The sequence below is a fragment of the Canis lupus genome, chromosome 11 (assembly GCF_048164855.1).
Source record: "Canis lupus baileyi chromosome 11, mCanLup2.hap1, whole genome shotgun sequence".
In the NCBI taxonomy this organism is placed as follows: Eukaryota; Metazoa; Chordata; class Mammalia; order Carnivora; family Canidae; genus Canis; species Canis lupus.
The window spans coordinates 53,245,402-53,272,772 of NC_132848.1; the positions used below are offsets into that span (position 1 = coordinate 53,245,402).

A 27,371-nucleotide genomic window follows, 5' to 3' on the forward strand; every position below is an offset into this window, starting at 1 on the left:
AAATCATGAAATGGTGTTGAATTTTGTCAAATGCTTTTTCTGCATCAGTTGAGGTGATTGTGTGTATCCACCTTCATTATGTTAATATGTTGTATTACACTGGTTTTTCATATGTTGAATCATCTTTGCATCCCAGGAATAAATCCCACTTGGTCATGATGTGTGATCTTTTTAATGTGCTTTTGAATTCTGTTTGTGTTAGTATTTTGTTTAGGATTTTTGAGTATTGGTGTTAATTCTTTCAGTGTTCAGTAGAATTCTCCAGTGGGGCCATCTGGTTCAGGACATTTCTCTGTTGAGAGATTTTTGATGACTGATTATATCTTCTTGTAGATCTATTCAGATTTTCTATTCATGATTCATTCTTGGTAAATTGTGTATTTTTAGAAATTTGTTTCATCTAGATTATCCAGTTTGTTGATATATATTTCATAGGATTCTCATAATTATTTTTATTTATGTAGAATCAGTAGTAAAATTTCATTTTGACTTAGTTGAGTCGTTTTTTCTTCATCAATGTAGCCAAAAGCTTATCAATTTTGTTGTTGTTTTTGGAGAACCAACTCTTAGTTTTGTTGATATTTCTCTATTTTTTTCCTATTCTTTACTTTGTTTATCTCTGCTCTAATTTTTATTTCTTTCCTTATACTAGCTTTGGGCTTTATTCTTTTTCTAGTTCCTTACTGTGTAAATTTAGGCTGTCCATATAAGATCTTTTATTCCTTTTTTTTTCTTTTATTCCTTTTTAATGTGAACATTTATAGCTATAAATCTCATTCTTAGATTTTGCTGCATAAGTGTTGGTATGTTGTATTTTCATTTTTATTAGTCTTAAGATATCTTTTCATAAAAGATTTTTTTGGTTTTTGTTTTTTCTTTTTCAAGTCAATTTAAATTCCAGTTAACATAATGTAATGTAATGTAATACTAGTTTCAGGTGTAGAATTTAAATAATTCATTGCTTACATACAACATCCAGTGTTCATCACAGCAAGTGCTCCCCATCAGCCATTTAATCCATACCCCGCCCACCTCCCCTCCAGCAATCCTCAGTGTTTTCCCTATGATTAAGATCTGTTTTCTGGTTTGCCTCTCTTTTTTCCTCCCCCCTTGTTTATCTGTTTTGTTTCTTAAATTCCACATATGAGTGAAATCATATGGCATTTGTCTTTCTCTGACTTATTTTGTATAATACTAATTCCATTCACACCATTGTGCATGTGGCAAGATTTCGTTCTTTTTCTTTTTCTTTCTTTTTTTTATTTCGTTCTTTTTGACCAGAGATCTTCTGGATGGTAGGGTAGTCCTATTTTTAACTTTTTAAGGAATCTCCATACTGTTTTCCAGTGGCTGCACCAGTTTGCATTCTCACCAGCAGTGTTAGACGGTTCCCCTTTCTCTGCATCCTCAACAACACCTGTTGTTTCCTGTATTGTTAATTTTTTAGCCATTTTGACAGGTGTAAGGTAACATTGTAGTTACCTTACCTTACTCATTGTAGTTTTGATTTGCATTTTCTTGATGATGAGTAATGTTGAGTATCTTTTCATGCATCTGTTAGCCATCTGTATGTCTTCTCTGTTAAAATGTCTATTCATTTTTGCCCATTGTTATTTTAAAATTTTAAATTTTTTTTATTTTTAAAAGATTTATTTATTCATGAGAAACAGAGAGAGAGAGAGAGAGAGAGAGAGAGAGACACAGAGGGAGAAGCAGGCTCCATGCAGGGAGCCCAAAGTGGAATTCGATCCCGGGTCTCCAGGATCATGCCCTGGGCCAAAGGCAGCGCTAAACCACTAAGCCACCCAGGCTGCCCATTTTTGCCCATTTTTAAGCTGGATTGTTTTTTGGGTGTTGAGTTTTATAAGTCCTTTAAAGATTTTTGGATACTGACTTGTTATCAGATATGTCACTTGCAAATATCTTCTTGTATTCCATAGATTGCCTCTTAATTTTGTTGATTGTTTCCTTTACTGGGCATCTAGAAGCTTTTTATTTTGATGAAGTCCCAGTAATTTATTTTTATTTTTGTTTTTGTTTCCCTTGCCTCAGGAGACGTATCAAATAAGAAGTTGCTATGGATGATGTCAGAGAGGTTACTGCCTGTATTCTCCTCTACAATTCTAATGATTTCCTGTTTCACATTTAGGTCTTTCATCTATTTTGAATTTATTTCTGTGTATGGTGTAAGGAAGTGGTCCAGTTTCACTCTTTTGCACATTACTGTGCAGTTTTCCCAATACCATTTGTTGAGGAGACTGTCTTTTTTCCATTGGATATTCTTTCCTGCTTTGTTGAAAATTAGTTGACCACTACATTAATGAAAGGAAGGATAAGAACCATATGATCCTTTTAATATATGTGGGAAAAGCTTTTGACAAAGTACATCCATTCATGATAAAAACCCTCAGCAAAGTAGGGATAGAGGTAACATGCTTCTATATAATAAAAGGCATATATGAAAGATCCACAGCTAATATCATCCTCATTGGGTAAAAATCTATGGTAAGGAATAAGATAGGGAAGTCTCCTCTTACTGCTGTTATTTAACATAGTACTAGAAGGTTTTTTTTGACCTCAGCAATGAAAAAGAATCCAAATCAGCAAGGAAGAAGTCAAACATTTACTGTTTGTGGATGATTTGATACTCTGTAGAAAACCCAGAAGACTCTGCCAAGTTGAGAAGACTCAATTGCTAGAACTGACACATACATGAATATAATCGTGTAATGCTGTAAATTTCCTTCTAGGCACTGCTTTAGCTAGATTTCACAAGTTGTGAAATGTTATATTTTTGTTTGCATTCAATTAAAATTATGTTCTGTTTTCCCTCATGACTTCTTTGATCCATGGGTGTTTAGAAATGTGTTAATTTTTAAATATTAGAGGATTTTCTAGACCTTTCTGTTACTGATTGCTGATTTAATTCCTTTGTGCTTGGACAACATACTCTGTGTGTGTTAAATTTATCAGGATTTGTTTTAGAGCCCAGAATATGGTCCATCTTGGTGAATATTCTGTGTGCTCTTTAAAAGAGTATGGCTTTTGCTATTTTGGGGTGGAGTATTCTATAAATGTCAATTAGGTTAAATTGATTGTGTTTTTCAGGTCTTTTACATCCTTACTCAATCTCGGTCTACTTTATCTGTTGTTCACTGGAAGAGGAATGTTAAATTCTCCAAAAATAAATATAGATTATTAAATTAAATAAAAGATTAAATTAAAGATTTGTCTGTTTCTCTTTTCATTTCTATCAGTTTTAATTCCTTTTTTTGGTTCTTGTGTACTTGGCTTATTTCAGCTAGTACAACCCTTTATGTTTTTTTTTAAATTTTATTTATTTATTCATGAAAGACACACAGAGAGAAAGGCAGAGACATAGGCAGAGGGAGAAGCAGGCCTGATGTTGGACTTGATCCTGAGACGGCAAATCACACCCTGAGCCAGGGGCAGGTGCTCAACTGCTGAGCCACCCAGGCATCCCCCTTTATGTTTTTTATTTATCCATTGAGCATGATATCACTGGTACTTTCTACTTCATTGAATTATTGTTTAAAATGAAATGAAATGGTTAAAACCTAACAAATACTGTATAAATTTAAAGTATATATATAAAAGCTAGCAGTTACTACCGGAAACTAGTGAACTCATTTGTTGTCTATGTATAAGTGTAAGTGGGTTTACTTTATTTATGATTTAAAACTTATTCCCATGTTTCATAGAAATGCTGAGAGTGTTCTAAAATGAAAAATTAGGGAACATATATAGGAAAGGAAAGAAATGTAGAAAAATATATTTTAAGATCGCTTGTGAAATGTTTAGTTTTATATTTTGTGTGATTCAGTGCTTTACACACCTTTTTGACTTGAAAAACTTTATTGCCTTTCTTTCTCTTTCTAGGATTCTAATTCTCAGATGGATTTAAGCATTCAGGTAACTGATGATATTAATGAAATAATTCAAATAGATGGAACCGGTGATGCATCTTCCAATGATGAAATAGGAAGTACAAGAGATGTAGATGAGAACGAATTTCTAGGGATTATTGATGCAGGAGACCTAAAGGTACTTGAAGAAGAAGCTGACAGTATATCAAATGAAGATTCAACTGCCAACAGTAGTGATAATGAAGATCCTCAAATAGACATTGTAGAAGAGGTGAGGATCACTTTTGAGTTGAAACTTTTTTTAAAATTAAATTTATAGCATTTGTACTTTAATATACTTTGTATTACTTTGTAATATGCTTTGTATTAATAATACTCTATTCATGAAGAATAACAATATTAACTCCGTCTTTAGTCTTTTAAAATGAGACTTATTTATACCCTAATATTGAAACTTAAAGATTTATTTATTTATTTTTGAGAGAGAGAGAGAGATAGTAACAGAGATAGTGAGAAAGAGCATGAGGTAGGAGGAGAGGGAGAAGCAGCTGGGCAAGGACCCTCCCCATCCCTATTCAGGGCTCAATCCCAGGACCCTAGGATCATGACCTGAGCTGAAGGCAGACCCTTAACTGACTGAGCCACCCAAGTGCCCCTAAACTTTTAATCTTAAACTGTAATTCAAACTATATTAAGTATTTGGGAATCAGCTACTGTATTTATTGGTCTTAACTAGAGATAATGGGAGGTTTAGAGGATGGGAGTGAAGGTACAGAAGGCAGCCAGGTTAGATGTATACAGTATCTGCTCTGATTCTAATGAATGCACTAAATCTTTGTGGAATGTGGTGAGTAGTACTATCATTAATGGTGGCCTTATAGATGTACCAGTACCACACTAAGTCTTACCTGTTTTATGTTATTTAACATTCCTACCACCCTGTGGGTCCCATTTCTGTCCTCATTTAACAGATGAGAAAACCCGGAGATGCAATTTTAGTAAATCAACGGTCAGTTACTAAATTTCCAAGCTGGAATTCAATCTCAGGATATTTGACTTTTTAAGTACAATACTATTCTCTTTCTAAATTCCTTTATTTCTATATGTATCTCTGTCTTTAAAAAATTCAGAGCATCATGAAATTCCTTAATGTGACTATCTTTCATCTTTAGGACCCTTTAAATTCTGGAGATGATGTTAGTGAGCAGGATGTGCCAGACCTGTTTGACACAGATAATGTAATCGTCTGCCAGTATGACAAGGTACTGTATTTACCTTTAAACTTTGAGTTTATTAATTGCATTTATGGTAGAAAGGTGTGCAGAATGATGGAAAATATGATGATAAGTTACAGTTCACAGTTAATCTTGGAAAAGCTAATTAATTGTATATATTTTGTGTCTAACACTGTGCTGTGTGGTCTCAGTGATATAAAAAATGTTAGTTTTTAAGGAGGTGACAATCTTATTGAAACAAGATGTTTCTGTATGTAATAAAAGAATGGCATACAATAAGATGGTAGGTAAATCAGAAGCTAAAATATGTGACAGATAAATCGAATGCTAAAATACATGGCGTATAAATCAAATGCTAAGATGAGTGGCATGTAAATCAAATGCTTAGATATGTGGCACAGATAGTAAGTCCAAAAAGTAGCTAGGAAGTACAAGAAATCATTTGTAGTTGGAGTTCTCCACAAATCCTTCATGGGTGATGTGGAACTTTGAAATAGGTCTTAAATGATTTGTAAAGCTATAGATAAGTGTGGAGAGTAGACGTTCTTAGTAGAACAGCTTAATAAAAGGCAGGAAATGAATGCATATAGAATGTACAAGGGTAAGTGAAGAGACAGCCCTGTCTTAAATAAAATGTTCTTCTTTTGGATTTATTAGGAAATGAGGCAGGGTTGGGGACAGATTGGCAGCAGATTGGAAAATTCAGAATCCTGGTAGGAGAAATTCAAACATGATTTGATGGATGTTAGCATTCTGAGAATATTATTGATAACATCATAATTGGGTTTAAAACTGTATTTTAAATTGGCTGTATTTGCTAATTAGGCAGAGGCAAATGGTAAGAACAGGAATAGTGCAGACATGAAGTAACCAGAACCCAGAATAAGGATGGCAATGTGGAACATGAAAGAGTCAGAGATGATGGTGGAAGAATCAACGAGATGTAGTGATTAGTTGGACATTAGAGAATGATCAACAAAGAGAGTTAAGGGGCACCTGGGTGACTCAGTCGGTTAAGCATCCAACTCTTGATCTCAGTTAAGGTCTTGATCTCAGGGGTCATGAGTTCAAGCTTTGCATTCGGCTGCATATGTAGCATGGAGCCCATTTAAACAGAGGAACAAACACTGTCAAAAGTGCATCCTTTTTTAAACCTAGAAATTAAGTTAGAAGCAATTTAACTTTAGCAACTAAAATAGAATACTGCTTTCTTTTCTTTTTTAAATACTGTATCTGTGATTATGTAGTAGAATGGTCAGCTTTTGTCTTTAATTCATGCATATTTACATCTTTGTTTTTAGCAGCCTTGAGATAGAATTCACATACTATAAAACTCATGTTTAAAGCATAGAATTCAGTGGTTTTGTATATTCATAGATATGTGCAGCCTATTAACATACCCTGTTTTAGAGAATTTAGTCACCTCAAAAAGAAACTCAATTCTCTTTAGTTCTCACTCCTATATCTCTGTTTCCTCCCATCCCTACCCCAGACCTAAGAAATCATCAACTACTTTCTGTTTCTTTAGATTTTCCTTTTCTGGAGTTTCAAATGAAAAGAATTATATAATATGTGTTTTTTTTTTTTTTTTTTTTTTTGTGACTGGCTATTTTAACTTCACACAGTGTTTTAAGATCCATCCATGTCATAGCACGAATAGTTATTCATTCTTTTTTATTGCTGAATACTAGTCCATTGAATAGATATACCACATTTGTTTGTCCATTCAACTGTTGGTGGACTTTTGGGTTGTTTCCATTTTTTAGGTATTACAAAGAATGCTGCTTTAAACATTCATGTACAAGTTTCTGTGTGAACATATATTTTCATTTCTCTTGGTATATGCCAGGGAAAATAATTCCTGGGTTATATGGTAATAGTTTGAAGAACTACCAGACTGTTTACCAAAGTGGATCTATCCTTTTCCATTCCTACCAGCAATGTATGAGGGTTTATATTGCTCCATATTCTCCCTAACATTTGTTATCTGATTTGTTGATTCTAGCCATCCTACTTGGTATGAAGTGGTATCCCACTGTGATTTTGATTTGCATTTCCCCAATGACTAATGCATATTTACATCTTTGCCTTTTTTTCAGTAACAATTCCAATATATTCAGGAGAAACAGAGGATGGTGTTTTGAATTGCTATAAATATAAATCCTTTTCTCTAAAAATAAGATCGTTTTCTCTTCTATAACATTTTATATAGATAGAAAATGGCAATTTAGATGCTGGTAAACATAAGCATAAGAAGGAATAGGTAATAGAAAAGAGACCATTCTTAGTTTGAAACTTATTTTAGTTTCTTATAAACAGTGTATTGCCTTCTATGAAGAAAACAATCTAAGGCACTAAGTTATGTGTGCATTCAATAGAGTCACAGAGAATTTTCTAGACCATTACGGGTATAGTATACATTTTGTACTGCATTGTGAGAAATAGCTTGTCATTAATTACATAGTACTTTGTATTTTTCTTTTTTTTTTTTTTTTTAAAGATTTATTTATTTATTTATGATAGACATAGAGAGAGAGAGAGAAAGAGGCAGAGGCACAGGAGGAGGGAGAAACAGGCTCCATGCACGGGGAGCCTGACGTGGGACTCGATCCCGGGACTCCAGGATCGCGCCCTGGGCCAAAGGCAGGCGCTAAACCGCTGCGCCACCCAGGGATCCCTACTTTGTATTTTTCAAAGTATTTTCTCATGCATTGTCTTTGCTTCTTACAGGACAGGTAGAAGAAATGATATTGGATGTATAGGGTTAACAAATCTAGTTGTCTGAGAGTCCTCTCTAATTGATGGATATTTTAAAAATAGTCCTAAGCATTTTATTTTATTTTATTTTTATTTTATTTATATATTTTTAAATATTTTATTTATTTATTCATGAGGGACACAGAGAGAGAGAGGCAGAGACACAGGCAGAGGGAGAAGCAAGCTCCATGCAGGGAGCCTGATGTGGGACTGGATCCCGGGTCCCCAGGATCACACCCTGGGCTGAAGGCAGTGCTAAACCGCTGAGTCTCCAGGGCTGCCCAGTCCTAAGCATTTTAAACCAAGACATTGGGGAGTCATTGAATCATTGTTAAAAGGAGTTAATGAAGTTAGAATATAGCTGGCAAAGAAAATGTATCTATAAGGTCAAAGTGGAATGAAAGGGACTACTGCTAACAGTGGATTTTTATGAAAGAATAACTTTGATCTGGGCATTGGTTGGCTTATTTCAAGTAGTACTTAATATAACCAAACTCAAGTAAATTGAAAGAGTTTTCAGCCTTTTCTGAAGTCTTTTAGGTCTTTTAAGAGCTTTATTAGTACATTTTGAAGGCCAGTAGCATTAGTTTGCCTGGGAGTATGTTATAAATACAGACCTTTGAGTCTTACCCCAGAGTATGGGATTAGAATGGACATTTTAATAAGACCGTGGAATGATTTGCCTGCTTATTAAACTTTGAGAAGTACTGTTTTTGTTTTTTGGTGTTTTTTTTAATGTATATTTTATCTGGCTTTGATGACCATGTGGAATTTACCTTTAAAATTTGTAAGTTAACAGTTGGGGAAAACCTTGAAAATATTAAGATGTGCCATGAAAAAGAGTTAAATGAAGGTCATTGGTCACCATTCAGAGTGAGAATTAAAGGATATAATCATGTTATTTCAGAGGCTTAGAGAATGTCTAAGATTAATGTAAAGGTTAGAGTAATAATGATATTATAGGGAAGATTAATGATGAAATGCAACCTTTTTTCTATAAGTGGGAGTGTTCTATGCCATAATTGGACACTATGGTGGAATGTAAATGTTGCATCTTCATGTAACAGTTTAGCGAACCTTAGCTTATTTATAGCTGGCTCTGTTAGATCCTGGTACGGTAATTGCTAAGTGTGTAACAGTATCTTTCTCTTTATATATATATGCTTTGCTTTCTAAATAGACAATGCATACATGCCTGGCAAAAAATCAAACACTATAAAAGCATAGCAAGGAAAGTCTGATTCTTACTCCTTCACATTTTGTGTTACCTTCCAGTAGCTTCCTGTTTCTTCCTTAAGTGTAAAAAATGTAGCCAAGTATATTAATTTCTTAATATAGTTACAGGGTCTTTTTATTCAAGTAGAAGCCTAAAAGATAGCATAGACAATACTGTATCCTGCACCTTATCTTTTAAGACATTAACAATATATCTTAGAGATCTTTGTCCTAATATTTTTATAGTTGTATGATTTTCCATTGTAGAATTATTAAAGTTTATTTCACTGATCCCCAACTGATGAATATTTGATCCCCAACTGAGAAATATTTGAGTTTTCAGTCATTTGCTATTGAATGACCACATCTATGACGTTTCATACATGTGTAGTTATATCGATTTAAAAAACCCCCAGCAGGACTTCTGGCTGGCTCAGTCATTGAAGCATCCAACTCTTGATCTCAGGGTATTGTAAATTCAAGCTTCACATTGGATGTAGAGATTACTCAAAATCTTAAAAAAAAAAAAAAAATCCCTAGAAATGAGATTTCTGGGCCAAAGGGCAAATGTATTTGGTCAGATATTGCTACATTGCTCTCCTAAACTCTATTTTAGGATATACTCCCATTACAATATTTAAGAGTGCTGCTTTTCTTACAGCCTTGCCAATGGAGTATAATAAAATATTTGGATGTTTGCCATTATAAAAAGTAGAAAATTTGTCTTGGTGAAATTTTTAACTTTTCATGTGTTTAAGGACTATTTCTATTTTTGCATGAACTGCTTGTTCATAACACTTGTCTATTTTTTTAAAAAGATTGGGTTACTGGTGTAGTTACTGATTTCACATAGCTCTATATTGTTTGGGGGGAGATTAGCCCTTATACGCAGAAATACTTTTCCTTAGTTATTTGCCTTCAGTGCTTTTTCTTTCTTTCATGCAGATGTTGTATTTGTCTACCTTAATTTTTTTGGCTTCTAATTTTGAGTCTTGAATAGAAAGCTCTTTCTTACCTCAGATTTTGAAGGGATTCACTCATATTTTCTTCTAGTATTTCTTTGGTTTCTTTCATTTTTTTTTTTCCAGGTGGCTATCCAATTTTCCCAACATCACTTATTGAAAAGTCTATTTTATCCACACTGATACAAGAATGATTCCTTTATCACTCATTAAATTTCCCTCTATACTTGGGTCTACTTCTTGACTTTCTCATTTGTCCCATTGGTTTGTCCAATGGCCTATGCTACATTGATTTAATTATTAAGGTTTTTAATATCTGGTAGAGTTAGTACTTTTTCATGAGGCCAAGTGAGGAAAATATTTCAAAAGGGAGAGAGTGTTGAAGGGTGCCAGTAGATGGAGTATTTTAAAAATTTATTGCTAGCTATTTTATCTCTTTCAATGCTATAGTAAAAGGGCTCTTTCACTGTATCTTCTAACCAGAGCTTATATACCTGAAGGGTATGAATTTGTGCATATTAATTTGGTATCAATACTGAATTCTTACTTAGTAATTTTTTAAAAAGATTTATTAGAGAGCATGCAAGAGTGAGTGTGGGAAGGGGCAGAGGGAATCTCAAGCAGACTCCATGCTGAGCTTGGAGCCCGAGGTGGGGTTGGATCCCACAACCCATGATATCACAACCTGAGCCCAAACCAGTTGGATGTTCAACTGACTGAACCACTCAGGCACCCCCCATTATTTAGTAATTTTAAAATTGATTATCTTAGAGTTTTCAGACATGCAATCATTGCATCTGCACATCTTTTTTTATCCTTTCCTTTAAACCTCTACTACTTTCTTCTTGTTTACTTGCATTGGCTAGAGCTGATTGTACTTTCCTCTTACTTAATTGTATTGGCTAGGATCTCTAGAATAAAAACTTGGATAATCCTTGACTATGTCTTGATTTTAGTGGGAATACTTTTAGGGTTCTCCACTAACCACTAAGATAGTTTTTAGGCTGAGGTAGGGCTTGTGTGTGTGATGCGATTTTTGATTCTCATTGAGTTAAAAAAATCTAAAATTCATTAATTTATTTAATGCTTTGGTGACATCACTAGAGATTATTATATGATTTATCTCCATAGGTCTAGTGATACAGTTTTTTATATTAATAAGTTCCTAATATTGAACCATTGTTGCATTTCTAGAATAAAAGTACTGTTTATGCACTATTTCTAGAATTAAGTTACTAGATTGAGTTGCTGCTGCTACTGTTGTTCTCTGCCTAGTTCTGGTTAGATTTTATCACCTGTGCTGAGTTCAGGATTCTGTGTCACTGTTGTGTTCTCAGGAACTTTTTAAGATATGTCCAAGTATAAATTTGGGAGTCAAACTCAGAGAAGAAATTTTGCATTTTTAGGACATCTTTCCCCCCAAACAAATAGGGGCTTTTCATTTGTATTTTCTTATGCTTCATACCATGCATCTGAATATTGGTCCCAGGCTTTTCTTCTTTGATTTGACTATTGACAATAAATATTTGGGCTTAATTTTTATACTTGATTTCAGTTCATACATTACGAAGGTTTTTTATTTATTTATTTATTTATTTATTTATTTATTTTTAAAAGATTTGTTTATTTATTCATTAGAGACACACAGAGAGAGGCAGAGACACAGGCAGAGGGAGAAGCAGGCTCCACGCAGGGAGTCCAATGCGGGACTCGATCCCGGGACTTCAGGATCACACCCTGGGCTGAAGGCGGCGCTAAACCGCTGAGCCACCGGGGCTGCCCTACGAAGGTTTTTAAATAGTCATTTGTGGTTTACCCAGAGGTAATGATGATTTTATGATTTCTTACCTCTTGAAGTAGTAGGATTTTCTGGTTTTTATATTGTCTGTATTTAGACTGATTTATTAAAGTGAAAGACCTGCCAGTAGAATCTAATAGAGCATAACCTGTATCTTCTGACCTTGCTCAGTGCTTTACTGTAACTTTCTCCTTCAAAATGAAATTCCACTTTTTTTCATTGAGGATAGTATTGACTACATCCTCTCTCTTTATTCCTTTATAGACGTTCTGAACTCTTTGCTGTTCTTGAACAATCCAGATATCCCCCTCCTTTGGGGCCTTTGTACTTTTGTTCCCTTTGTCTGGGATGCTCTATCTGGTTAATATCTTCCTGGCTTTATCCTTTACCTTCTTTAAGTCTTTGCTCAAACGCTAAGTCAGGCCCACCCCGACTTTCTTACTTAAAATTATAACCCACTTATGTATTTGTGATTTTCTTTTTCCTGCTCTAGTTTTCATAGCACTTAGCACCTTTTAATACTCTTCATAATTTAGGTATTTATTAGATTTCTGTTCCCTTGTACTTATTAAAATGTAAAATGTAAACTATTCAAGGTCAGGAATTTTTCCAGTTTTTAAAAAGTGATATATAAAATATATTTTATATAAAAGTAATAAATAAAATAAATAAAAAGTAATATATAAAATATATAATATATAAAAATTTTTCCAGTTTTTAAAAGTAATATATAAAAATTATATATATATTAAACTGATATATCTACAGTGCCTAAAACAATACCTGACACACACAGGAACTCGAATATTTGTTGGGTGGATGAGATCTTATTTTTAAAGAACTCCCATTTAGGATCAGAAAAATCCCATGTGATGTGCAAAGAATTGTAACTGATCCTTTAACTTACAGAATTAATTAATTTAGACTATTTTTCTCCCTCCAGATTCATCGAAGCAAGAACAAATGGAAATTCTATTTGAAAGACGGTGTTATGTGTTTTGGAGGGAGAGACTATGTATTTGCAAAAGCCATTGGTGATGCAGAGTGGTAAAACTTAAGAGCTCAATACACCATAAACATCAATGGGACTATATTACATACTGTGAAATTTATTTTTATTTTAAATATAGTCCAATATAGAGCTCCTCAAATTTTTAGTTCATTGTATGGAATTTAATAAAATTATAATTCTGATGCAGATACAAATATACAATTTTATATTTCTTTCATTTGTTGTTTTAATGGGGTTATTTATTTATTAATTTAATTTAAATTCAATTTGCCAACATATAATACCCAGTGTTCATCACATCATGTGCTCTCCCTAATAATCCCTGTCACCCGGTTACTCCATCCCCTGGGGTTTCTTTTTTTTAAAGCCCTCATTGTGTATACCATTATGGAGCATAAATGAATCAGATGTGATGGAGCATGAAAAAATGTCACATTTCTTTAATCTTGAAGTAAAATTTAAATCAGACTCGAATTCCCCTTCATGGTAAAGTAGGTATAAGTTATTAGGTTGGGGCTGGTGTCCTCCCCATCTCTCCTCAAACCATGTTACTAACAGATCCTAGTGAGTTTTATAATTAGAAGGTTATTCAAGAAGACTTCTCTAGTCTTCAGCCTATACTCATCACTAGTGGTATGCTGATTGTGGAGGCCTAAGTGGTCTGTTGGAAGCAGATGTTTCTGTTGAAACTATACTATACTTGAACATGGAAATCTGTGTTGAACCCAGGATCCCTGGAGCTAAGGATGACCCTCTCTAGGCCTCTTATGTGGCTGGGCCATTCTTCTTCATATTCTACGTTCTCCCTGAGAATTGTGAGGAAGTGTTTAGGTTCCCATTCTATTTCTTGAAACTTCAGCCTTCTGTCTTCTTAGTCATGGTGGGTTTTTCCTTTATCTGTGTTTTTTTTTTTTCTGTTTTTCTTAACAGTGGAAGATCCCTTTGCAGACTCCTCCCTGAAAGACACCATCTCTTTCTTTCCTTCCCCTCACAGAGAATTCCCTCATTAAGTTTAGGTTTTCTAAAGCAAAGGTCAAGAAGAGATGTTCTTTTCAGGAACCTTCTGTTTTAGCCAGGCAATCTCATTTTGACACAGGAAGACCTAGATAACTGTCTTAAAACAGGGAGAAAAAACAAAGTACAAAATACAAATAGCCCTCATTTTCCTGCAGCAATAAAAACAAAGCAAATTAATACCGCAGAAGGCTGTTCTGTATTATTCTTTTCCTTAGTAGATTCAAATTCATCAAGGGAACATTTTCCCCATCAGTCTGCTTCTCTTAACAGGTAGAGTGTACATGGTCTTTAAGATCCTACTTTCAGCCCTGAATGGTGTTTTCTGGGATGGTAACTCTCATACAAAAACCAGTGCTGAGATGAGTGGATTATGGTCTCTGAAAGCTCCCTAAAGATTGGATACCTCAGTTTGGCTGGTCACAGGGTGAATTCCTCATTTCTTTTCTTTTCTTTTTTATTTAATAGAGTTTTTTTGTTTGTTTTTTTTTTGTTGTTTTTTTTTTGTTTTTTGTTGTTGTTTTTTTTTTTGTTTTGTTTTTGTTTTTGTTTTTGTTTTGTTAAAGTAGGTTCCATGCCTGATGTGGGGCTTGAACTGATGATCCTGAGATCAGGAGTCACATGCTCTACTGACTCATCTAGCCAGGTGCCCTGAATTACTTCTTTTTCAGAGGCAACCCCATTTGGGGAATTTATTTTTTTCCATTACTGTCCTGTCCTACCCAAGAGACTCAGCACCTGGTAGATCTTTTCAAAATCTGGATTAATGTCTTCTGGGCATTGAACAGCATTTCTGGGATACGGTCTTTGGCCTAAAGTTGTCAGTTGCAAGAGGATACAGTTAGTACTAGTGAATGTGCTATTCTCCTAACCAGATTCTCCAGCTATTCCCTCTTCATCCTCAGAGTAATTATTTTTTCTCTATGACCACTGCTGTCCCAGATCCTTGTCTGGTTTTTGAGAACTTCTGCGAGCTATGGGTTCTCTTCATGAATGTTGTCCTTCACGAAATGTCCATCTTTCCTATATGGAAGGCAAAAAGAGGGCACTTACTTGTGTTTATTCCTGAAATGTATCCCATCAAGGACTAAAGAGTATACTTTCTAGTGTTATTCTTGCTTTCTTCCTCCCAGCGTCGTCCAATCATTCTGTATTTATCCCAAGCAAATCTTATTGCAAATTAAGTGCTGAATTTATTGGCAAGGTGCATTCACTTGGGAATTGGGGTTTAATGTATTGATTCAAGTGTTTGAGAGAGACAATAACAGTTGTTTCTAAAATTCCTTTCCTCTTTTCCACTGTGGATTTTAAAATCTCACTTTGCTTCAATGATTTATTTTTTATTTTTATTTTTATTTTTTGCTTCAGTGATTTTTTTTAAATGGCATATCACAAATACTATTATGTTGGTTCTCTTTGTTTTTTATCATTAGAGGAAAAAGTCACACTTGTCCCATTTGTTTCTCTGCATAGCCTCATGACTGATCCTTTTAAATTGATTTTTTTGCAATTTTAAACTAAACTTACCTCAATATAAAACAAAGCCAACAATAATCTTGGCATGCTAATATAAATGATAGTATTGGTGGTGGCTGCAGAGAGAATTAAGAAATTCTCCAAATTATTTTGGACTGGGTGCTCTTTTACTATTAGAATAATGCTAGAAAAAAAAACCTATTTCATGAAAAGTTGTCAAAACCAGTGGTTTTTGGGTGCCTGGGTGGCTCAGTCGGTTAAGCATCTGCCTTCGGTCATGATTCCACTAGAATTGTACCCCACATTCCCCCACATCCCTCACATTGCATCAGGCTTCCTGCTCAGCGAAGAGTCTGCCTCTCCCTCTGCCCCTACCCCCTGCTCATACTCTCTCTCTCTCTAATAAATAAATATTTTTAAAAATTTTGAAAAAAATAGTGCTTTTCAAAAGTTTTTGGCTACGATCTACACTAAGAAATTAACAACTGGTATATGTTTGCATGTACACACACATAATGCAAGTTAAATAGAAGATTCAGAAAATCATGCTTACATTTAGCACATGATGGCCTCCTATATTTTCTATTTGATTCTATTCGGTTGCCTTAAAATTGATGGTCTTGACCCACTAAATTGATATCACTACCTACTGATGGGTCATGACTCGGTAAAGTATTTTTTTTATTTATTTATTTATTTATTTATTTATTTATTTATTTATTTATTTATTTTAAAAAAATTTTATTTATTTATTTACGATAGTCACAGAGAGAGAGAGAGAGAGAGAGAGAGAGGCAGAGACACAGGCAGAGGGAGAAGCAGGCTCCATGCACCGGGAGCCCGACGTGGGATTCGATCCCGGGTCTCCAGGATCACGCCCTGGGCCAAAGGCAGGCGCCAAACCGCTACGCCACCCAGGGATCCCCGGTAAAGTATTTTAAATTCATGCTAAAGAAAGCAAGACAAATCTTAGTGCATTTTAAAAGAAAAAAATTGTAATCCCTATAACATGGTGTTTGAGACTTGGCTTTGATATAGTATTACTTTTACTTTCAGAAACCCTTCATCATGTCCAAGCTGAGAATTTCTTGTATATTAGAACAAAATTCCATAGGTAGGTTGAGTTCTTGTAAATATGGTACCTTGGCAAATGTCATCTTGCACCCTTTTGTAGGTAGAGAAAGTATCTGTATTATAAAGGTTACAATTTGCTGTGCTAAATGAAATTTGTGAAAGTATCATGTATCCTAATTCCTATTTCAAATTTTTTTTTTCACACTGGCATCCTACAGTGCTTTCTTATATACTTTCCACCTCTCTCTACAGTCTAAGATGATCTTGCAGAATTTGTACATTTAGTCTCTTAGGAACTGACTGAACTTGCCTGAAATACCTTCTTTACTTATTTTATTTCATGTGCTATAATATGTGTAAATAATCATCTGTACAGCTCAGACTCCACAGGGCAATGAGGTTCCAATTCTGGTTGAGGCACTCAGTTTCAGTAATTTTAGTTGTGTAGGAAAATGAATATTTTTAGAATGAATAGCAACAGTTAATAGGGGTGGTAAGCAAGGGAATTTAGTGGGGATTTTCTTTTGACTCCTGTTATTAGGTTAATATTATGTTGTTTTCATGTAAATATACTCTAATATGCCATGTGGGAACTTGGTGATTTATAACTAGAAAGCTAAATTATAAATAGGAAGGCTATGGTAATAACTCTTAGGAAGAAATTCAATATTAATAAAGAATATTGCACATTTCAAAGAAGAGATTATTTCTAATTAGGAACACATTTATTGAAATCTTTGTGACATAAAGATTCTTAATTTACATGTGGACTTAATACATTTTTGAGGAAATTAAAACCAGGCCCTTTATAGCACATGTTAGGAATGGAGGACAAAGTAACTTTTAAAAATATTTTGTATGTTTAGAGGAGTTATTCTGGACTAATTAACCCTTCTTTGTCATTTTGCAAACTGCCAGTGATAATACCAAACATGATAAAAACCCATAAAAAACTTACACAAACCCACAAGGTAGAATTAAAATATCCTGAGCATTTGATGTTTTTATCATTTATGTATAAAGGATTACACAGATTAAGAATACACATGAGACCATCTCACAAGGGGAAATAACTTCTTCATAAGGATTTGTCTTATATTTTAGATATAAAAGTGAATCAACTGAAAAAATTATTAATCATCTACCATATATAAGACTCTAGGATAGATAGAGTAGGAGGAACAAGCAAAAGAGATGAGTTTATCACTAAAAAATTTATAAAATAGATGAAATAAGAGGTATATGGGTAAGGATAATAACACTCAGCATGTAGAATAAAAGATGAATGATAGGGATGACAGGTCCAAAAGAAATCCAAAGAGAAATTGTTGTAGTCACATATTTATTATTTATGCCTTACTTTATTTCAGGTAAAGGAAGTATCTTAAATTGGATTAGGGAGGAGGTGGATTAGGAGAGCTTGGTAACAAAGATAAACCTGTGGCTGGGGTCATAAGGGGGGGTGCAGAAGGAGGATAGGTAAGAAGAATGTATTCTGATGGTAACAATGATGGACATATTGTGGGACATGCTAGGGAAAAGCAAGTGGAACAGTTTATTTCATGCAGAAGAACAGCAGGAGACCAAGTGAACAAATTTGAGAATGGAATATTAGTCTTTGAATATTAGTCTAGGAGCTAAAACTTTATAGGTACTGATGAGCTACTCAGGATTTTGGCAAATATGTAATAGAACGAAATAGGATTTTAGGAAGATTAATCAGAGGTGGGTATGAGAATGTGGACATGGCAAAGATTGGATATGATAAAAATGAGGAAGATACGATAGCACTTCTGAGGTAAATGGGAATGGCCCATTTACTTGTGGGGCAGCAAGAATGCAAAATACAGACTTGATGTAGAAGATATTCAATGACATTCAACAACTGGTAGGTCTTAGTGAATGATAGGATATGAGCATGAGGGAGAGAGTAAACTAACTCTATGTTGAAACTTAAATTATCATATAGAGAATAAAAATCAGTATTTGTGGAAAAGGCAACAAAAGTTATTTTCAGAGGATATATACAAGTACTTAGGCTCAAACAATATTTAAGAAGACATAATTTAAACAGTTTCTCCACAAGGATGTATTTTATTTTATATTTATTTGACTTTCTGCTTTTTTGCTTACTTAGTTGTTTTGCTTCTCCCTCTGCCTATGTTTCTGCCTCTCTCTGTCTCTCATGAAATAAATAAATGAAATCTTAAAAAAAATATGAAAAACATAGAAGAGACACTTTGTAAAGCTTATGATCTTCTATAGGCTATTTTGAATCACTTTACATAGTGGCATAAAGGTTGAACGCAGATGAAATACATAGTCTAGTTATGACTATACATTTATTTAATAAAATGTGAAAGGAGAGCTTAAAAACTGGAAATAGCCCAGATATCCATCATCAGTAGAATGGGAAACAATGTTAGAGTCTTAAAACTCAGCAATGAAATGGAATGAACTACTAATTCAAGTGACAGCTTGGATGTATAGCAAAAACATTGAGTTGAATCACAGCAGGCTTACAGAACAGTGTATACTGTATGATTCCATTTATACGAAGTTCTAGAATAGGCAAAACTAATCTATGGGGAAAAAATCAGAACCATTGTTACCTTTGTGGAATGGGAGTGAGGGATTAACTAGGAAGGATGATGAGGGAACTTCCTGAGGGTGCTAGTGTTCTGTTTTCACAGAGGTTTGGGGTTATAGGGACTTAGGCATTTCTCAAACCTCATTAAATGGTATGCTTAGCATTTTTCCATTTTACCATAAAATGCCTAAAACGTAAAATACTGAGCCTTGGTTAGTGATAAGCACACTGAAGTGTCTAGGGCTGATGAATACTGATGTCTGCAACTTGCCTTATTTTTTTATTTCTAATTTTTTGCTTTCAAATTTTTAATTTTAACAGACTTTGACAGAGTATTTTACAGTAAGATTGAGTGGAATGTAGAGAGATTTCCCATATACCCACTCCCCCACCACACAACACACAGCCTTCCTCATTATCAATATCCCGTACGAGGGTGGCACATACGCTATGATGGATGAACCTATATTGACTCATCAAAATCCATAGTTTATGTAAGAGCTCTTTGTGTATATTCTATGGATAGGATAAATATATAATGGCCTGTATCTACCATTATAGTATCACATAGATTATTTTTAAATTTTTAAAAATTTTTAATTGAAGTATAGTTGACCCTATAACATTATATTAGTTTCAAGTGTAAAACAGTGATTTGACAGTTATATATATTGCAAAATGCTTACCACAATGAATGTAGTTACCATCTGTCACCATACAGAGTTATTATTACAATGTTATTGACTATATTCTCTATGCTACACTTTTCATCCCTGTGACGTATTTATTTTATAACTGGAAATTTATACCTTTTAATCCTCTTTACCTATATTGCCTATCTTCCCACCTTTCTCCCCTCTGTCAACAACCAATTTGTTCTTTGTACTTATGAAGACATTTCTTTTTTAAGTTATTTCACTAACACCCTCTAGGTCCATCCATTCATGAGTGGCAAGATACCACTCTTTTTTTTTTTTTTTTTTTTATGGCTGAGTAGTATTGCATTGTGTGTGTATGTGTATCTGTGTATGTATGTCTATATTTTCCAAACCTCCTTCATTTTAATCTGTCTGTGAACCCTTGGGATGCTTCCATATCTTGGTTCTTGTTAAATAATGCTGCAATAAACATAGGGTTCATATATCTTTTCAAATTAGTATTTCTTTTGTTTTTGATAAATGCCCAGAAGTGGAATTACTGGGTTGTATATTTCTATTTTGATTTTTTTTTGAGGAACCTCCATACTGTTTTCCCCAGTGGCTGCACTAATTTACATTGTCACCAACTGTGCATAAGTGTTCCCTTTTCTCCACATCCTTACCACCACCACTTGTTATTTCTTGTCTTTTTGAGTCTAGCCATTTTCACAGGTGTAAAGTGGTATCCCATTGTGGTTTTCATTAGCATTTTTCTGATGATTAGTAATGTTGAACATCTTTTCATGTGTCTGTTGGTTCTGTAGGTCGTCTTTGAAAAAATGTCTATTCAGGTCTTCTCCCCATTTTAAAATCAGATTATTTGATTTTTTTTTTGGTGTTGAGTTATATGAGTTCTTTATATTTGGATATTAACACCTTATCAGATATGTCATTTGCATATACTCCTATTCACCAGGTTGGTTGCATTTTTGTTTTGTTGATAGTTTCCTTAGCTGTGCAAAAGCTTTTTATTTTGATATAGTCCCAATATTTATTTTTGCTTTTGCATTCTTTGCCTGAGGAGACTATCTAGGAAAATGTTGCTAAGGCTGATGTCAAATTACAGCCTATATTTTCTTCTTGTAGTTTTATGAGAGAAACTACATTTTAATTTTAATTTTAATTTAGCTGCCTATGGCTAGTGGCTACCACAGTGTATAGTGCATCCCTGGAGAGTGTTTTTCCAAACTATCTGAGGAAAAGGACAAGTTATTTTAAATTTAAAATCTGTTATATACTAATATTTTAATAAAATGCAATATAAAAACACTACAAAGATGAAATGTGAAAAAAAAAAGCAAACCCAAAGATAGGTAAAATACCATCTCATTTAAAAATTTTTAGATTCAACATAAATTACTGTCAAAATTGCTAGAAATTTTTTTTTTTAAGATTATTTATTTCTTCATGAGAGACACAGAGAGAGAGGCAGAGACATAGGCAGAAGGAGAAGCAGGCTCCATGCAGGGAGCCTGACATGGGACTCGATCCTGGGTCTCCAGGATTAGGCCCTGGGCTTAAGGCAGTGCCAAACCGCTGAGCCACCTGGACTCCCCATTAGAAATGTTTTTAACACTCTCAGCTTCTGTGTTTTATGTCATCCTGTACCAATGGCAATTTTTAGACTGGCAATGGTCATGGATGACACTTTAAGTTAGGTAGATGGCTCTTTTTTGCCTAGTGTGTGCCTAAGAATAAATAATTTCCTAAAACCAACTCCTTATGTTAAAATTACTAGTACAGATCATTTTTTTACATTTTTAAGCACAATTCAGTAATGTGGTTACTGATAAAATAGTTAACACTCTGTACAGCAAGTCTTGTCTGGGACAGTCGTATATTGACACTGCAATGGAGACAACTTCAGGGCGGACTGAGAAGGCTTATTTGATCCAGTGAAGCCATTTTTGCAGTTGGAGGTATACGCCACAAAATCCTTCCTTCTATAAAGTTCAGCCCGACGTTTACAGCAGCCAAATTTGCTCAGCAACAGAAAGAAATCCCTTTGGAATGCCTTTGTGAAAATTGCATACAGAAATGGATTGGCACAAGAATTGACAGGATAAAAAAGAACCAGTAAAACTTTAGAGTTGGTTACTGTGATGAGGGGCATTTTGAAGGCAGCTGAGATGGCAAAAAAAGAGATTGGTGCCATGCAGGTGAAATCAGTGAAGATAAGGACCGCCATTTTCTTAGCAATCTTTGTATCTTTGTTGGTAGCCATCAGCTCTGGATTTTGAACTGCAAAATAAATTTTAATGTAGCAAGCACAAATGATGATGAAGGCCACCACATTGAGTATCAGGATGGTTAATATGTATACTTGTGAGAGAGTGGTTTCTACATCCATGGGGAGGCAAATGCTGACTTTCATGTAATTGCTGACACCCACAAGGGGCAACATGGCGATAAGAGTGGAAAAGAGCCATCCCCCAAGCATAATTGGAATGGCATGTCTTAAACGCAGCTTTTGGTCCAGCTGAAGAGCATAGGTGATGGTGTGCCATCTTTCTAGTGTGATGACTGTGAGGGTGTAGACAGAAAGCTCACTTGAAAATACAGTGAAAAAGCCAGCTGCACTACACCCACTCCCTGTCTGCCAGTCTATGGCATGGTTATAATACTGGCCTTTGGTTTGGGAATCAACTGAGGCAATGAGCAGCAGATAGAGCCCCATGCAAAAGTCTGCAAAAGAGAGATTGCACATGAGAAAACGGGGCACTGTCAGTTTATAACGACTAGTCAGGAGAACAAAGAGAACAGTCACATTTCCCACGATGGCTAGGATATTAATCAGCCAAATCAGTACCCTAAGGAAGTTATAGCCCATAATATCTTCACAGGGATTAAAAGCATCTGGTTCAGGAGCACATCGGAGTATCTTGGGTGAGCAGAAACCATAGTCATAATCCCAGTCACTCAGTTCACTCTCAGCAAAGACGGCAGAATAACTGTAAGAAGAATGTTTTGTCTCAATGTAAACTCAAGGGATTTTCTATGATTCTATGTATCAAAAAATTGAAGAGTCATCCTTAGTATTTTTTCTTTTTAAATCCCAGGAAACAAAGCTACAACAGCCTTAGTCTTAGGTTTATTTGTTACATTATCTGAGAACTCTGAATTGATAAGGAATTCCTTAGGGGAATGAAGAGCAATTTATATTTATCTCATATTGATGCAAAGACTTAATGAAGCTGTTTACAGGGGATGATTTTCCTTTGAAAAAAAAATTTAGAGACACAGTATGTGCTTGCTATGTCTAAAAGAATCCTTTCTTGGCATTTTCTTAGGTATTTATCTCATTTAGTTGCCCGCCAAACTGCTCTCAAGCTGCGTGTCTGTAGCAGAACACAAATGGGTAGGGAAGGCTCACACTGCTGAGGGGTGTTAGCTACGGGTAGACTGGCTTGCACATTGGTCCCTGGCTAATCAAATAGTGCAGGTGAGAAGTGGAAAGCAAGGATGGACTACTAGAAACCTAGCAGGAGATGATAGACATGAACAATAGGGAGAAATGTTCCCCTTGGAGAAATAGGGACAATAGATACTCTTTAAGGGGTATGAATCAAATTCAGAGAGTGAATTGGAGAGGGACTCCATCTCTACTGATGGAACAGCCCCACCTCTCCACCCGCTTCCTCCCATGCCTACTGCAACTAACGGAGTTCAGGTTTTCATCCTTTCTTACAGGATAGTTACATTAGTTCCACCCCACCCCCCCAGCATCCATCCCCAATTTTAGCCCTGTCCTAGTCCACTTGTACCTTCCTCCTGGAATAGTCTTTCTTAAGTACAAATGTGTTCAAATTTTTACTAGGTTCTCACTGACTATGGGATAAAATCCAGACTCCTTGTGATGACCTCCAAGTCCTAAATGATCCGGGTTCTGCCTCCCCCTCCAGTCTCACTTCCAGGAAGCAGTAGTGCTGCACAATTCAGAACATGGGCTCTGGAGCAAGACTGACTGGGTCCCGGTCTTTACAGGCTATGTAAACCTGGGTGGGAGAGTTACCGTCTCTGCCTCAAGCTCTTCATTTGCCAAATAGGTATACAAGTCATACTTCCCACATTAGGGTTGTGCTAAGGATTAACTGCATTAACACCTATAGAATGTTTAGAATCATGCATGACACATATTAAGTGCTCACTGAATGTTAGGAATTCTTATAATTATCTTTTGCAGATACCTCAAGCAGCCTTCCCTTCAGTTAGATGAAATGACTTGTGGCTCTCAGAATCTACTCTTTCATCCCTCTTTGTATGTGCTGTTTCTTCTTCCCTTCCTTTTTCCTCATCTCTGGCAAATTCCTCATCCTTAAAGGTAAGCTTCTTTATGAAGCCTTTCTTGATTCTACACCTCCAAGGAGTTTATCACCTCATCTCTCTGCCATGGCTGCATTTAAGGACTGTTGTAATTATCAAACTATACTGCCATTGTGTGATGATGTGTGTCTTCTTTAATAGTCTGTGAAGCTATTCTTTAATAGCTTTGAAGGCAGGGGACTAGGTCTTATTTATTTCTGAACTCCCAGTGCCTCACACAGTTTTGGCACAGACTATCCATTCAATAAATGCTTGTGGAATGAGTAAACCAGGGTGATCCTGGCTCTGAGAGGAATTGAAAGGATACAGGGACAACGAATGTGTACAGTATGATGCATGTAGTCTCAACAAATTTTCTCTTTGCTCATAGTCTGCTAATATAATCTTGGGAGCTAGAGAAATGGGCATAATTTTTCTGTCAGGGCTATTACAAATATGTATTTTACCTTAGGGTTTTTCACACATTAAAAAGAGTATTTTTCTCTACTCTAAAAATTTAGCTTCTCATGTTCTGAACAAGGAAGTGTGAACCTAATTCAGGGAGTGGATGAAATATTCGAGCAATACAATTACTGAAGGGAAATAACACAGATTTAAAAAAGAATTAAAAAATCTATGATCTGCAACTCCAAAATGGTGCTAGAAATTCTTAGAAACCATTTTGGAACTAGTCAAGGATTGCTGCTATGCATAGGATATTGCACAGGAACCTCACCTGCTTTATTACTAAATATAGGTGTATTTGTCCTCATCTCATGCCTTTTAAGAGAATTACCTATTTTTTTTTAATCTTTAAAGGGATGTGGTGGTTATAAAGAATGATGAAAGAAAATAGGTTATTTATTTGCATTAGAAAGGTTCCTAAAGACCATCTAAAGACCATCTCACTGAACCTCGCATTTTATTGGTGAGGAATCCAAGGTTAAAGGAGGTGAGTGATTAGCCTAAGATCCCTAAGGTGTAGTAGCAGCAGCGGTAGGTAGGTGTTCATATCCATAGAGTAAGGGCCTTTCCTCTACATCACTGTCTCTCAGTCAGTGCTTTTCAGTGTGGTCCTTGCACTATTTCCATCAGAATCACCAGAGTGTTTGTTAAAATGCAGATTCCTGGCTTTACCTCAAACCCAGAGTCAAATTCTCTAGGGACAGAGCCCAGGAATCTGTTTTTTAAGCAAGTTCCCTGGATGATTCCTACAAATAATAGCCTTTACTAAACCAGGTGAAACCTTTCCAACTATTGCTACCTTAATTTCCCTTGCTCCTTTCCCCTTATCAAAACGACTGTAGCAGCTATTAATTAAATTGCATCAGAAGCACTAATTCAAAGCTTCTAAAAATTCTGCCATGATTTCTGAAGACATTTATATCAATAGGAGGTCAAACATGTTCCCTCTCTCGTTCCTCTGGTCCTTTGCTCTTTCTTTCTCTGCCCTACTGAGCATGTGTCTAGGAGTTTTTCTCCTTGGTGATTTGTCTTCAGACCAAATACCTACCTCCTGCCACTTACCTTTGTGTCCTGGGACAGCTCCTAAGGGCAGCAGCATGCTTATTGACAAAACCCAGCAGGGAGCAGTCTTTAGTACAGAATGGTATGAATGGACCCCATAGGCCTACAACACTGAGTCAGAGGAAGGAGAGGCCACTCCCATCACAGTGAACAAAGACAGGAGGAAAGATGGAGACTGTAGGAGAACAATGGGGCCAGCCCTAACAGCAAGGACACTGAGATCCTGGGGAGAGTAGGTAAAACTTAGTGCCTGGCTCTAGAATTTCTGAACTCCAGGGACTTAGGAATAGCTAGGTAATGGGAAGGAGGGTGGGGGAGTATATTCTTTCTACCTAGATTATTACTAATTTCTCATAGTTTTGGGGATGCTGGAGCTTGGGGGATTTGTTTTAAAGCAGTGTTAGTGTAGCAAACTCAAGATTGTAGCCTTATTTGGGAAGGCTTGGGGTGGGACTGACAAGGATTATTGAGAGTGGGCTAAAGTCTCCTGTCCAGGAGTGTTTCCTATTGATGAGGAAAAAAGCCATAGGTTACAAAAGAGTTACAAGGAATATGAGTGACAGACAAAATATCAAGACAAGAACAGAAATGATAAGGAAAAGGAACACTGGAATATACTTGGTGTCGGACCTAAATGAAAGAGAAAAGAAGGATTACAGAGTATGCTATTTCTAACGTACCCCAGATGCTGTCACATTCTTTAAAGACTCCCTTCATTCTCATGGTCTGAAAGCCAAATGATATTCCTGCTGCCCCTCAAAGATGAGGAAAAATGTCTCCAAAAAAAGGTAAGTATTGCCCAGGGATTCCCAGTGTTACAGGAACATCACTGCCAAGAATTCATATCCAAAGCCGAGGGTCTTTCCATCATACCACCCTGCTACCTCTATATAACTTGCAGATTGATGGGGGAAAAAGCAAGAGAAAAGAAAAGAAGATGAAGAGAGAATGGAGAATGACAAGGTGTCTTAGAAGGGCATCTGGTTTTGTAGCCTGAAAGACACATGGGGGGAATAATAAAACTTATAAATCATAGTAAATGTGGCACAGGGACACTGGGATTATCTTTTGAAGCATACTCTTTTACATTTGAAGATATGTGAAATGCCAAGGCAGCCAGGAAAAATGTTAAAAAAAAATCAGTCAGTAGAATAGAAACAGAGCTCCCATCCAGTGTATGTTAGCGATAGCATTGAGGTTGAATAATTTTAAGCTCCAGAGCATAGTGGTCAAGGTGGCCTGAGTCTTTTTAAGGCAAGTGGCTACTTCTAGAAGCTATGTTTGCAATCAGTTACTTTATGGAATGCTGACCACTGACTAGTGAAAATTTCTACAAATTAAACTATCATTTAAGCAAGCCTTTAATGACCTCAGAATACCTACAAATAAAATTTTAATTTCTGAGAAGAATTTAATTGTAGAATGAACATGAAGATACATTTTTAGAAGAGTTTTTTTTTTAACAGTTAAAAGAGATGTCTGATCAACTGGATGCCGCTTACAAAGAAAAAAATCCCATTTTTAATCTATTAAAAAGTGCTTTGCAAACATCCCTCCAATGAAGACTTTTATCAGAAGAAAATCATTGGCACTGATAATAAGGTGCACAGAGAACGAGACATGGCTTCCTGAGTTTCTTTGCATGCAAATACTTACAGCATTTCATTATCTGGTCTCCTTGCTGTGCTTTCACATTGTTTGGAAAAGTTTTCAAAAATGGAAAATGAAAAATTCTGCCTGAAAGAAAAAAGGTTTTTAAAAAAAAAACAGTTGAGCTTTTGGTCTTTAAACATGATCATGTCTATTTATGCTTTGTTCATCCAA

At 35.5% G+C, this 27,371-nt stretch overlaps 2 protein-coding genes across 6 annotated transcripts in view; one reads left to right on the forward strand and one right to left on the reverse strand.

The window, feature by feature from the left end:
- Positions 1-13,083, forward strand: part of GTF2A1L (general transcription factor IIA subunit 1 like) — a 41,959-nt gene extending 28,876 nt beyond the window's left edge. For both annotated transcript variants that reach the window (XM_072768296.1, XM_072768295.1), the window contains exons 7-9: positions 3,901-4,158; positions 5,060-5,149; positions 12,798-13,083. In XM_072768296.1, the coding sequence (XP_072624397.1) occupies positions 3,901-4,158; positions 5,060-5,149; positions 12,798-12,905 (456 nt within the window). In that variant the 3' untranslated portion in view covers positions 12,906-13,083. The remainder of the gene's footprint in view (positions 1-3,900; positions 4,159-5,059; positions 5,150-12,797) is intronic.
- Positions 13,084-19,961: 6,878 nt separating this feature from the next.
- The window catches only part of LHCGR (luteinizing hormone/choriogonadotropin receptor), a 57,078-nt gene continuing 49,668 nt past the window's right edge, over positions 19,962-27,371 (reverse strand). For all 4 annotated transcript variants that reach the window (XM_072768293.1, XM_072768292.1, XM_072768294.1 and 1 more), the window contains 2 exons: positions 27,204-27,284; positions 19,962-22,669 (listed from right to left, as the gene is read on the reverse strand). In XM_072768293.1, coding sequence (XP_072624394.1) covers positions 21,517-22,669; positions 27,204-27,284 — 1,234 coding nt within the window. In that variant the 3' untranslated portion in view covers positions 19,962-21,516. The remainder of the gene's footprint in view (positions 22,670-27,203; positions 27,285-27,371) is intronic.